The sequence below is a fragment of the Hyposmocoma kahamanoa genome, unplaced genomic scaffold (assembly GCF_003589595.1).
Source record: "Hyposmocoma kahamanoa isolate Upper Pololo Valley unplaced genomic scaffold, ASM358959v1 64, whole genome shotgun sequence".
NCBI classification, from domain to species: Eukaryota; Metazoa; Arthropoda; class Insecta; order Lepidoptera; family Cosmopterigidae; genus Hyposmocoma; species Hyposmocoma kahamanoa.
This window is the reverse complement of record NW_020653852.1, coordinates 8,870,318-8,885,064: the sequence shown is the minus strand read 5'-3', so window position 1 is coordinate 8,885,064 and position 14,747 is coordinate 8,870,318. Positions and strand designations below refer to the sequence as shown.

General features: G+C 36.0%; 1 protein-coding gene across 17 annotated transcripts in view; it reads left to right on the top strand.

The window, feature by feature from the left end:
• LOC113231130 (potassium/sodium hyperpolarization-activated cyclic nucleotide-gated channel 2) overlaps positions 1-14,747 on the top strand; it is a 385,438-nt gene that overhangs the window by 250,315 nt on the left and 120,376 nt on the right. The window contains exon 1 of one of the 17 annotated variants that reach the window (XM_026465312.1): positions 993-1,158. The exons of the other annotated variants lie outside the window; for them this stretch is intronic. Within the exon in view, the coding sequence (XP_026321097.1) occupies positions 1,086-1,158 (73 nt within the window). The 5' untranslated portion in view covers positions 993-1,085. Of the gene's footprint in view, positions 1-992; positions 1,159-14,747 lie in introns of those variants that run through there. 17 annotated transcript variants of the gene reach the window in all.

Genomic DNA, 14,747 nt, shown 5'->3' with positions numbered 1-14,747 from the left:
AAGTTAATCCCGGTTTATATTATTAAAAGTACCTCTCGCAATGCATTAGAGCTATACCCCTCGTGACAGTACATATATATGTAAAGTACACATATATATTTCATATAATTATGTATGTATAGGTACATCAATATAATTATATTTTATAAAATATAAAGATAGGAATTTTTATGAAAGAGGAATTATAAAATTACCCAATACTTAAATGGCAAAAAACGTTCAATACAATTGAGTAATGTTTGATATTAAGTTATTAAATGTTTTCCAACTATATTTTAATGCCGCAAGGACTTGTTGGCCAACCAAATACATCCTTCCACTTTATCTAATTTCTTAGTTGAGGTTATCTTCGGCACAATTTCTAACCAATGGAAGTTGTCATCAGCACACAGTAACAAAGAATGTACAGGCAACATGAAGCAGCGGTTAAACAGCAATTATTGACCCGAAGTACCGATCTGGCTCGTTTCGTCAGTCATTGGCATTAATTGATGTCCATAGCGGAAATGTATCAGTGCATGCCGCGATGCGGACTCGGTTAGCCGTCCAGATTTGCAAACAGAATAAAATTAGTTTCACTATAGTCCTATAAAGATCTCACAGGGTCACCTCACGTTGTAACAAGTTTGCACTTAAATACCATTAAAATTTAAATTTAAATTACAAAATTTTACTCAGTGCATTATCGTATTTATTCAAATCGAATAAACACAAAAGACAATAGCACAAAATCAATTAGCAAATGTGAGAATCAAACTGTTGTCTGGACTAAATTGTGTGAGCAAAGTAAACAACAGACGATCGAATCGCATCAAACATCGAGTTGCGAGGGAGTAGAAACACACGCATAAGCTCAGTGCATATTTCGGGGACGCCTGCGATCACTCAACACTGTATTCTATTGTATTGTATGTGTAGTGTTCGCATCGTCTCGATCAAGCTAGCTCAATTGTATCGTGCTATGTACGTCGACCACTCGTGTTTGCGACTCCCGCGCTGTCGTCGTCCGCGCCGAGTTCTCTATTCAAAATGACATCACTAATTTCTTTTTAATTAAAATTATCTTTATCAATAAACGTTTCAAGATGTGTTGTGCCAGATTTACCAATTATTTGTTCCACAAGTTGAGGAAGTATACGTGCGGACTTGCTCGAGAAAGTAAGTATTTTTGCGCAAATTTTTGAACTCAGTCGTACCGGCAACGTTTATGCGATAAGTGAATTTATCGCCGCCTTTGTTTATTAACAATATTTTACTCTATTTATAAAGTACAACGGCGTTTTTCATTGTCAGTAAACTGGACTGTCGGACGACTCGTGTTTATCTAGTGAGTCAAAAGATTCCAGATTTTCGTTTCTCCGCAAATTATCGTTTTCCGTATTTGCGTCCACAAAACTTTCTAAAATATTCTTTTATATACATATGTATATTTAAATCAAGGTGTAGTTATAATACACCAAAGGCTGTTCTAAGAAATTGTGTATTACAAACCGTTGGACGCGGGACTAATTTTCGACAATATAAAGTCTGACGATCGCCGAGCCGTGGAAATTGAAATCAGCATTGTAGGTATAAATCATTTTCCGTGAAGTTTTGCGTAAAAATATGTTCCTTACAAATGTTTATTGCTCTTTGGGTCCATGTATACTAGAACTTTATACATTAACCTTACTGAACATGGAGATATCAGGTCCAAATATTACCGTCACATAAAATATAGCAGCTTAAAACTTTTTGCACAATGCCTATAAGCTAATTTCTTATGATTTCTTAACATAACCGATAAAAAGTGTATACTTTGCAACGTTTGCTACTTATCTATATGTACGTTACGTCATTCTAATAAGTTTTCCACAAATGCTTACCACACAAATTGAATGTGCATAAAATATCGCACTTATGTTTTATCTTCTTTTTAAGATTAGACATAACAAAGAGAGATCTGGCATTATGGCCAATTAGACGCCTTATCCTGTCTTGAAGAACGAAAAATTTTACTGCTAAATAAGAAATTATAGCACATAAAATGTTATGCCTTTCAAAAACTAAAGAATACGGTACGTTTGCCGTAGTGCATAGCAAAATTATGAAATTGTCATATATAACAATATATTCCAACCAAAATTATCAGATTGTCACATGGAAAATATATTCTAACCAAAATTATCAAATGTTATCTTTATCTCACATTACATACTCGCTACTAAACAAACGTTGGACGCTTTTAATTATCACGATATCCAGAAATCCATTATTGACATAATCTCTGCGTATCTTTTGTTATGCTTATCTATTGAATGTTAATATCCAGTGTTAGGTTAAACCTTCCTAATTTTTTTCTATAATCATAGACCAGTTATATTTCTCCCTCCAAGCAGTAATGTCTAGGCATTACTACGTTCCGGTTTTGAAAGGTAAGGGTGAAACTACAGGCACATGGTTACTTGTCAATTTAAGTCACGGTGACAGGCGCAGTGGCACTGCCCCTCAGATCTTTGCGGTTTAAAGCTCTGTGCAACTGTCTCGACAGGCGTGTTACTTAGCACCAGGTGACTAACTTGTTCGTCCTGTCCCTTGGTATCATAAAAAACCTGTAAAACTATATTCACCCATATAATTTACCCTAGCACTATATAGGCAAATGCCTAAACCGACTTCTTAGGCCATAAAGGCTTTTAAGTATGTACTAGCTGTAAAGTTCCGGTTTGGTAAAACAATAATAAGGACCAAACCAGCAGATGGGAAGGCAGAGTACGTTAAATGTAAAAAATGTAATTTTACTAATTTAAAATTTCAATTCTTAGGATTTCACGATTATCAAACATTGGAAATATAACTAATATTTCGGGTTTAAATCTTGTATATTTGTTTATTCAAACAAACCAATAGTTGTCCCTAGCGACCGCATAACTTTCTTCAATCTTTTGTATGAAAAAGTATACAGCGACTCTAGTGATCACAAAGAAAACTAACATTGTAAATGCAAACTAATATTTTACGTACTCGCTAGCGACAACTGTCATTGAAAACTCATGGTAGCGGTAGAGGTCCAATGACCACGACAGACTGAAATGTTAAAGTCATTAACCATTTATGTATATTATTAATGCAAACCATCGTTTAGAAATTTTAGTCTAAAAATTCATCTAAAAACCTTTCTAATCTTCAACACCATCGTCAATGCATTTATACATCCCATTGCTGGGCACGGGTTTAAGCCATAGTCCGCCAAGATGGCCCAACGCGGGTTGGGGACTTCACATGTTTTTGAGTGTTGTGAACCTTCTTCAACATGCAAGTTTCAAATAAAATTTCGCACATAAATTCCGAGAAACTCAAAGGTGCGAATCCGGATTCGAACCCATGGCCTCGGCTTGAGAGGCGGTAAGTCAAACGATTAGGCTACCACGGCTTACTCTGATGTTACGAACTAATAATAATAAATCACACAAAAAGTATTCCAATCGATTGACACTATTGATATTTTTTATCATTGTTTGTATTTTTTACTTACTTAACGGTAATTGCACTGTTTGATGAGCCGCCATCACTACAAAGATGAATATTAGGTTTTTTCACTATTTCAATTTCACGGACGAGCCCCGCACTACAGTTCACTAAACAAGTTATATAATTTATTTACATTTTTTTTAATTTTGACCTAGTTTAACGGCACTACTTAAAGCATTCGGGCTCGACGACCTTCACAAGGCTGTAGACCATCAATGTCATGAACACTGCAAAACCATAAAGTTCAATGGATCTTATACTTAACGGAACTTTTTTTTAACTAGAGCTGTTTATTTTTGTAGTACGTTGTCGTTCATTTCATTCTTAAAGCCTTTAAAGATTAAACGTATTTTTAAATAACTGTGCTAACTATAGTCGTCATAAATTAAAAGGCATCTTTTAACACTTGTCATCGTAACATAATAGGGATGTGAACTAAAACATATCGATAACCATATTACACAATTCCCCTAGAAATCATTTCGAAATTTTATGAGTCTGCGATCGTTTATTATATTATTATATTTTTCGGGTCATTGGTTTTCAGTTCTAGATAAAACAATTAAAATTAATTAAGCAATATAGAAATCAATATAAATAATAAGTAAGTATGTTAAATGATAACAATGTCTACCTGTGGTTGTTGTTGTAGTGTAGTTACATTAACAGTGTTCACGAGGACAGCCTGTTAGTTTAATAACAAAATTCTGAAGCGAAATAAAAAAAAGGCTTATAGTTAAAATTTTTACTCATTTTCACCGGAAGATGAGCCAAAATCATCAGTAAAGCAAGTATCACTTGTATGTATAATTATTTGATTTTGAATCTTGTTACTAATGTTAACATCTCTATCAGAATAAAAAACTCAACATTTTTTTAAATGAAATTGAATTGTATTATTCCGCGATTAATTGGTTACAAAACTATTATTTAAAAAAAAGTAGAATTTGTGCGTAACTATTTTTATGACGTTTCGAACTGACTTAAAATTGCATTTTATTTTGAAATTCGTGAGAAAATAATACTTGACTGTGTTCTATCATATTATATACAGCTTCATTTTTTTAAAACCCAATAAGTAAACAATTGTTTGTTTACTGTTTCGTTGATTGCATTCAAAGTTATATACTATCCTCTTCCTTAGCTGTCAAATTTCTTACATTATGACGACTATAGCCCGTTTAATGACTATAGCTAAATCTATACATCCTAATTAGAACATTGCAATTACAATTCCGAAGACTCTTTTCAGTAGCAATAGAGTTTTAGCTATTTCTGCCGCCAAGCAGTAATGTGAGCATTACTGTGTTCCGGTTTTGAAAGGTAAGGATGCTGAGATTACAGGCATGATGATGAAATGAAGAAATTGAGACATGAGACTTGTTAAGTTATGTCTCAAACGGACGCAGTAGCCGTGCCCCTCAGAACTTCGTGATTTTAAGTTCTGAGTGTCATCGCAACTGTTATGGTAAAGTGTGTCACATACCGCCAGGCTTACGACTTGTTTGTCCCCGCACTTGGTATCGTAGAAAAAGCTAACTTCAATCGTCAATCTGCTGACTATAATTTCAAAATCTGTGAATGCCAATGGTAATACTTTCAAAATTTAAGGAAGGCTGCTAGAAGACTGTAGGACTGTTTTCCTGTAGATATAACCGGTTAACGTAACTGCTCTTGCTAATTCTTCTGAAATATTCACTCTTGTAAATGTTTTTTTACGATTTCCGATATGTGTAATACTTTTATCTCGGTTGGACCCCATACTGACTTTCGATTATTAGGAAAAACAGCACCCTAAAAGAAATGGCATTAAATAAAAGTTTTGTACACACATGACTTTTATCTTGCCGATTTTCACACTTTTTCCAAATCTATGAATACCAATCAAAATACCTTCAACATGAATACAAGCACTGCCACCTTACCTATTTCTGCCGCCAAGCAGTAATGTGAGCGTTACTGCGTTCCGCTTTTGAAACGTAAGGGGTGCTGGTGAAATTACAAGCGCATGGGACTTTTCAACTTACGTTTCAGGGTGATGGGCGCAGAGGCAGTGCACCTCAGATGCTTGCGATTTAAAGCTCTGAGTGGCACTGCAACTGTTATGGACAGACAGGCCTGTCGTTTACCATCAGGCGCACGACTTCTTCGTCCCATCACTTAGTCATAAAAAAACGACAATTCAAAAAAAACTGCGTCAGCATTTAACTCGGTAGCAAATAACAAAGCGAAAAACAGAGTTTAGATTTGTGTGGGAGTACATAATCTTCCTAAATTCAGGCCGTAAATCTCGCATGTCAATTTTTATTTCCAATTGGGCAAATATAGCGAGGTAACCTTGACACGGCGGCCAAACATTATCCTTTTGTCTCAATTGACCAGTAATTGTCGGGACGTCTTCACGTCGTGTCTATTCTAAGACACATTTTGCACTTAGAACAGTTAAATTGCACTTTAACTACTCTAGGTGGTATCTATGACGAATTGTGACCACACTAAACTAAACGACTGCAAAATGTTCCTATACCTACTTCCTACGAACATAAGTACTTATTACTATCAAAATATTATATGCGTTTACTATTTATGGTAACATTTAATGTTACAAAAAAAAGCAATTGTGAATAAAAATGATCAATTCTCATATCGTCACGGTCTCGTGTAGTTTTATTTTTATGGTGGAGCGGTAACGTCTGACCAATTTTTCGAGGTAAAGTCGTAAATATTAAAAAAGAGGAAATACTTTTGGGAGTGATAGTAAATGTGGGTCACATCCTGATGTAATATAACATTATATGATAGATTATAATATATGGTCAGCATTAGAGCGGTTACACGGCAGCTCTTAGCAGCGCGTCTGCAGCGATTTAGTCGCGATGCTGTAGTGATGCAGTCGCTAATCATCTACTTTTACACACCATGCGACTTAAGCAGCGATTCAATCCTGATGCTAACGCAATTCATGTTTCTTAATGATTCAACATAAGCGACTGCATCGAGGCAATCGCGCGTTTGCATATAAATCCGCCTATAAACCGCCTATAAATCGCAGTGACGCGATGCAATCGCGCGTTTGGGCGCGTTCCCAATATGTCATGACGACAGATAGTAGTGCACTTTAAAGTGTTTTGGCTTGTATATTTAAGTAAAGTTGTTCACATATAGCAAAACACGATTAATTGTCATTTACGACTTTTTTGACGTTACGATGACAGACTGTCGTGATAATGGGAAGAGCTAGAACGACAGTCGTTCAACGATAAATAAAACGTCACGATAAAAATGTGACGACAGATAATCGTACTTCAAACGACTCTGTCGTGCAAACGACAAGGCGGCTGCCGTGAATCGATAAATTGTCGTCACGGTCTAACACGACTGTTGTTCAACGAAAAAATAAACGTCCACGACACAGTCTAGATAGATAGTCGTGATGTGAGAATAGGCTAGACGTGTCAATCGTCCAACGATAAATAAAACGTTACGACATAATGGGAACGCGCCCTTTCACAAACGCGCGTTTGTATTGCTGCTAAATGTCACCGTGTGTAACCGCTCATAAAGTTGATTATAATTGCATCAGCTAGTGGCCTGCCGTTTATGAAGTTTGCTGATCAATTACACTTTTATCCTATCCGATACACTCTGAGCGTTAAAGTCAGGTTAACTGTCAATTACATGAAGAGGGTAATCTGTTTTCTCTTTAATTTTGTCATCTACTGCACCTAACTTACTACCCTCTCCTTATCTTAATACAATTAAATTATTTTCATGATTGTGCAAGTTCAACACTATTCATTCACGACCTACCACTTCCAAAAGTGTAGTATATGTTCTTGCATCTAGCCAAATCAGAAAGCCAAAAATTAGTCAATAAATCAGTCATAGTCACAACCTAATAAAGGGACACTTATTAACTGTATATCATTGTGCCATTGTGTTGTATGTTGTGTGTGTTTGTGATATGTACCAAAAACCGCATGGGGGTATCCACGGGACTTCATGACATTGACGTCAATTAGATCTTGGCGAATACTCACGGGATATCAATTAACTCGTTGTAAAAATGCCTAGAGGTAAGTTTGATCCTCAAATTTTAGTTGAACGGTAAGTAAAGTATTTTGAGGATTTTTTAAATAGATTCTCCTGTCTTTTCTCTTTTCTCTGTTCTAACGCGATACCAAGCCTAATACTTTATAAACAAATAATACTTACATAATAAATACATAATATAACATTCTGCAGGATAAAATAGGTAATAAACAATCAAAAATAAAATTAGAAAATTACTTTATTTGACGTATTAATAATTCATCAAAAACTCATTTATACATCTTACTACTAGACACGAGACTTACCGCAATGTCAGCCCTTTATAAAATCAAATCACCATTTCTTTCATGGTCTGCCTTGTCTTCACTGGCCGTTCTCAAAATGGCTAGGTGAGCCAATTTCTGTGAGTACATGCGACAAACGTGTCGTTTTTCTTTTTCATGCAGTTAATTTTCCCACCTCCGCACAAAATTAATAAAGTAAATACCACAAACGCAACTACAAGCACAAACATCACCACCAAACCTGTACAAGATACATGTTTCGCCTCTCCACGAGACATCCTCGGGAGTTGTTGATTGTACGACACTCGGCAGAAGAAACTAAGTAACGTCTGAATCTATAATTATTTACTTAATGCAATACAACAATAAAAAATAACATACAAATTAATGACATGCCTGATATGATTAGTCAGATACAGAGACAAGTGCATTGCCCTATATGATATTCCATTGCCAGTAATAATTATGGAACTGATTGTGTATACCTGAGTAAAAAAACGACAATTAAAATTTCAAAATATTCACCAACAATACAAGATATAAGTGATTTATCAATACTTCGAAGAAGAAAGGCCGTAAAAACTTATTTTGTCAATAATTGTTATTAACGTAGTTTGGTAAAATTTTCATGCTCTTGAGTCGACTCAACGTTTTGCTATTAAGCAAAATATGGCGTTTTTACATAAACATAGAAAACAAAAATGTGATATAAAATATATGACCCAACGTTTAAATAATTGTAGCTAATTTTTTATTAAAAAAACCGACCTCAAAAGTTCGTGGAATTACATCTATTTGGTAAGTCTTATTGAAATCAATTACCGGAAAGTGCGCGAAACCGGATTCATCCCCTAGTTTAGCTTAGCATATTTTTGAATATTTTTTTCGAATTTAAATGGGACCAAAACTGAGGTACCCTCTTTCTAACAAAAAATAATCATCAAAATCGGTACACAAATCGCGTAACATACATACAAAAAATTACAATCGAATAGAGTAACTCCTCCTTTTTCTGAAGTCGGCTAAAAATGTTGATTTTTCACTCGTCGCGTAAACTTTGGCTTTTATTCAATTATAAGAAACTTGCATCCCGAATTTGTTCTGAAAGTTAGTCTCTCATCCACTAACTTAAAAATCTATGTTCGAACATTTTCTGAAATATTTTGTACATTTTGGGATATAATAAATAAATAATATTATTAATATAAAAATCTTGACATACTACAAAGGCTACATAAGGTTACATACTACATAAGGTTATTTTAATGCTGAAGATAACATAAATCCCTGGTAACAATAAACAATTAACTTGTTGTTGATGCATGTTCGTGGTTGAAATTGCCATGTTGGGATTATTATGCATGTATTTTAAATGGCTTTTACTTGTTCTTTAAACTGTGTTTTTATTTGATTGATTTTTTCAGTGTTTATTTAGATTCTTATTATATTCATGTACAGAAGGCAGCACGTCAAGTTACACCTTGACGGATCCTGTTTCTTTGCACTGGAGGCGGTATTGAACAAAAGTATGTAGATTGATGTGCTGTTGACTGTACTTCAATCTTCATGATTGGTAACCAAGTTAACGATCGCAGGATAGCTTCAGTATTTTTCTTCAATTTGAAGTCCTCAGGGACCCTGCAATTAACACTATCCGGGGTTAGATTCCCGATATGACAAATATGGAAATTAAAACATTTCTGACTTAGTCCCGTTCTGGGTAGTGCGCTGGAGTTCATTTCACTGGTCCAATACTCGAATACAGGGAAATTCCTAGTCTGAGACCACGTAAAAATACTCTAATATATCTATATAAATCCAACTTCTCATCACCTGGATTTGTCTCTTCATATCTACATATCGCTACATATACAAAAAAATAAAGCATATTGTATATATTGTATCTATATTAACTGCCTCCGTGGCCGAACGGTTACCATGCCCGACTGACACGCAGAGGTCACACGTTCGTTTCCCGGGTCGGGAGAAATATTTCTATGGCCTACATTTATTTCTTTCGTGAGTTTGTATGTAATTTGTGGTTGTCTATGTGTGTAGTCTATGGCACCTGCGACACAGGGTTTCGCTAGTGCGGGGCTATGTTGAGTGCTATTATTATTAATTATATATCCTTTTTATTTCACGAGATGTCAAATCATCTTCTTTACCAGGAAAGCTGCTAACTCTTAGCACAAATATCACAAAATGAAAGTAACTCATAGCTGTAATAGGTTTAATGAAGTCCAAAGAAACTTCAACATTAGAGTTTGAAAATTTGCATAATATTATCGTTCCACAGTCGATATCACTTTTGAGGCCAAACACGTCATTCATCAAACAATCATGATTTTGTTTTATATATCTACTCGTATTAAGACTATTTGTCAAGTATTGAACAAAATTTATCATAATAGTTATCTCAAATATGGTATTAAATAGAACTCATCACTACGGTTTAAATAATAGCATACATTGAGACGAGGAGTAAATCTGTGTACCAGTCTAGCTCTGTACGGGTTAGTGACTAATTATTATTTAAAATTAAAATCAATCATCAACCCATTTACGTCCCACTACTGGGTACGGATCTCTGCTCAGGCGAGGGCTAAGGTCACAGTCCGCCATGCTGGCCCAATGGGGGTTGGTGACTTCACACGTTTTGTGAACCTTCTTCGATATGCAAGTTTCATGGCGATGTTTTCTTTTACCTCAGAGGTGCGAAGAAGCAAGAGGCGGTAGGTCAAACCATTAAGCTACCACGGCTAGCCGCAAAGTTTTTTTTTATAAAAAATAATAGCGCATTTGACCTCCATCTCACCTGATAGAAAGTGACGGTGAGTTCGACGATGTAGCAATTGCTTCAGTACAACAACGCATTTAGAGTGTTGCTGGGGTTGCCGCGGTACTGCAGCGCATCAGACATGTTCGCAGAAGCTCACACGATGGTTTTCATGCTATTCTTAGAAAGAGAGCTGCCTCGTTGCTAAGCCGTATATGTGGCAGCTCAAATGACGTTCTTCGCGTTGTGGCTACTAGGGTTGACTGCCCTATCATGCTTCATTGCATGATAGGGCATTGGCCTTCAATTTGAGAACTTTAGTATACAACGACAATAGGAGGTTCTTTTTGTTTTTGAATATTGGTAGATCCTGATGGGACTACATACATAATTGTATAACTATTATAAGAATATGGACTGTATCTGTCTGAAATAAATTAATTTTGATTTTTTATTTGTAGCACACCTAAATGGTGCCTATTCACTCTCGCCTTGAAAAGGTCCAAAAGTTCGCAGGCAGGGAATTCCACTCCCTAGCCGCTCGCCATGTAAATGTGGAAGCGAAGCGTTTCTTGCGAATCCTGGTAATATCCACAACATAGGGGTGGAATCCCAACCCACGTCTCGTCCCCCGATAATGGAAAGGGGAAGGCGGAATCAAATTATGCAATTCCATCGCACACTCTTCGTGATAAATCCTATAGAATAACATTTATCACGGAGCAGCGGATATATAAGCAGGCAACTTTACGGGGGTGTTCAAAGCTCTGCAGCTTCGCCTCTACTCATTCCGAGTCAACTATAAGACTCTTGGCAGGCTTGTCGAATGAATCCAAGGTGGTCAGTTGGTATTTAGCAGATCCATCTTACAAGTAGCAGCAGTACTCCATACACGGCCGGACTTGTGATTGGTACAGCTGGAGCAACTGTCCCGGTGTAAAGTAACGCCTCAACTTTTTTGTCTGTCTGTCGGTTTTGTACAGAATATACTTCGGTGAACCCAAAAGTGTACCCATGAGTTCCATCAGCTCATTTCGCCCGCCCCCTTTTACTATTCGACATTCAGACGTACGGCAGGATATTATCCATACTTGGTCGATATTCCCTTCAAGCGTACTAAGCGCTTCTCATCATCTTTTATTGTGTGAGCTGCCCAGGCAAAGGTGTGACTGAATAGGCATCTTCTAGGTGAGCTCGTTCCATCGTAAACTCTATATCGCACCAGGTCTAGATAGTAGTCAAGAGCAATTAGTCCACTTATAATTTGTTTTTGTAGTATTTTTTTTGTTATTTAGTTTTTTTAATAATTGAAAAGCAACTGTTTTTCCACTTGAGTACCACCGTTCATAAAAATGACTTTAATTTGACCGGAAATCTAAGGCCCTTATGCTCCAAGTGCACTCTAATGCCATTACGCACGCTATCTCACTTTTGATTTGATATAGCAAAAGATGAAGATATGGCCTACCGTCTCCTTAGATGAAACTCTACACAGCAGGGGGACGTACCTATAACATCATTCGATGAAGTATATGAAAGGAATAGTTTTAGTTATTTCTTTTGCAAGCGATAAGATATAGGATATGTACGTATTAGCTAAATTATGTATCTCCTATGCTCCAAACCAAATACGAAGTGCCATGACTTATGTAGACACGTTTTTGTAATTCGATCTGGCAAGGAACGTTTATAGTCTTCGTCGTTTTGTGACGTCATCAGGCGAATTGGCTTACTAGGTACACTTATTGTTTAATCATTAATTGACTGGTATGCGATTACTACTATACTCGCCTACGAGTGACGATTAGGTTTTTAGTGACAGTTAAATTTTAAAGAGAAGTATTACTAAATGTTCATTTGTAATTGCTAAGCCCATCTCTGTATCTAAACTGTGATTTCGACAGACGATATTATACAAATACCGTCCCACAAATAGATTGACTAACAGATATAATTACGATTAAGTACGTGCTTAAGATTCACAACGTTGTTTAAAATTTTCAAAGATATTATTTAAGATATAGTAGCGAAAAAATGAAGAAAAATGCGTTATTGTAATCATTATTCTAGCCGTTACTTTACTCGATTGATATTAATCGATATACTATAAAATAATGGTAGTTCTGTGTACATCTCACTGTAAGTACAGGGGGCTTACCCCGTATGTTGAATAGACTATCAAATACGTACTATGATCTCATGAAAACAAATCAATTTCCATGCAGGTTTACATAGACCATTCAAAAGCCGTTCACCTTTTCTCTCATAATAAAATCGTACCATGACGTGCCATTTCACAAGAAATTGAACGTTTCAGTTGCCAAAATAATAGTGGTAAAATTTTTCGTCCTACGAGACAAGTTAAGACGTTAGCTATACTGCCAGATCATAGATTGTAATTTTTCTTCAATTTTTTCGCGGGATATAGTTATATCTTTACCGCGGCCATTTTAAAACTAAACCCTGTCAAAATAAGCAATTCAAAAAAGTTACTGTCACTAACTTTTTTTGGTAAAGGCCGGGTTTAATAATAGTTTTTTCAAGATGTCGGTTTTTTAGCTGAAGTTACATTTTCATTTTCTTAAATTCTGTGTTAACTTTTTAAAATTTATTAAATTGTTGTAGATAGTAAAATCTAAATAGCGCCATGTTTAATAATAAAATTATTTTAGAAAACATTTTTCTTTTTTCTCACACTAACGCTTCTTGAACGCTCCCAGGGTAGTTCATCTTCTATCCATCTTCTTTTTCATGTAATTCGTTATATAGCTCCATCTCGCTCTTTAGGTGACAGCATTAGCAGGCCAGGGCTAGACACAGTAATCAATATTTTAAAGTAAAACTTATCATCATCCCGTGCAATCGCCGTTCCGTTTTGTTGTAGTCATGATACGAATCTAAAAAATTCATTTTTACCACGGAAACTACACTACAGTTCCTTATGAGCTCGTAGGAGGCCCCCAGATGTGTTTAAACGTCAAAATTTTATATTTTTAAACGGCCAACTTAAAGCTTCAACAAATGTAGCAAACTCAATTCTCCAAGCAAAATGAATCACATGCTAAATTTGACACGCATTAACTCAATAACTACGGCGGCGGAACAACTCTATCGTTTGGTCAACAGACGAATAGTTTTGTCAATATGAAATGGAATTCTAATCGCAGTGCTCTCATAACATCATCGAGTTATGAAATGGTAAAAAAACAACGGGAGAAATTCACCAAGTTTTTCCCAAGATACGTATTATCTCCAAGTAACGATGGATAGGTTCCGCCACACATTTTACAAAATCAAATAAGTTGATACAGCTGTGCATTCGGTATAAGTCAATGACATAATTCGCAGTACATTCCATTACTTTTATGAAAATATTATAATATTAAATTTTACCAATAGTAGAGCTCCTTGTGCAAGAGTTCGTCTAGGGAAATATTGCCACCTTACCTATTTCTGCAGCCAAGCAGTAATATTCACATTATTGCATTCCGGTTTTGGAAGGCAGGGTGCTGATGAAATTACAGGCACATGGGACTTGTCAACTTATGTCACAGGGAAAACGGGCGCAGTAGCATTGCCCCTCAGATCTTTGAGATTTAAAGCAAGTGTCATGGACAGGCGTGTCGCAAACCACCAGGCGCACGATTTGTTCATCCCATCGCTTAACATCATAAGAAAAAGAAAACAAGCGAACTGTAGGCAAAGACCATCATAGGATCTCACTCAACGTAAACCGGAGATACGGAAGACCCAGAAAGAGATGGCCATGCTGAGCTGTATGCTCATATGAGATCTTGGTTTGTAGCGGCGTTGAATAGCAATGAGTAGAGGAAGGGAATTGAGGCCTTTGTCCTGCAGTAGCATAGTAAAGGCTGAAACATTAAAAAAAATAAGAATTCATAGTATACAGTGTAACAAAAAGGCCCTGGTATGGCTGAAAACAATTTTATCAAAAAATTGTACATTCTGGGAACAATGACAAACCTAATTCGTTTGCGAGTATGCGATTAATTTTTTACTGAAGTTATTTTCATCATAGGTAACATCCCCACTGAAGTATGGCCGCATCTTTTTGTTACACTATGTTTAGGTTTGAATGATGCGTATTACATTACCTCCAA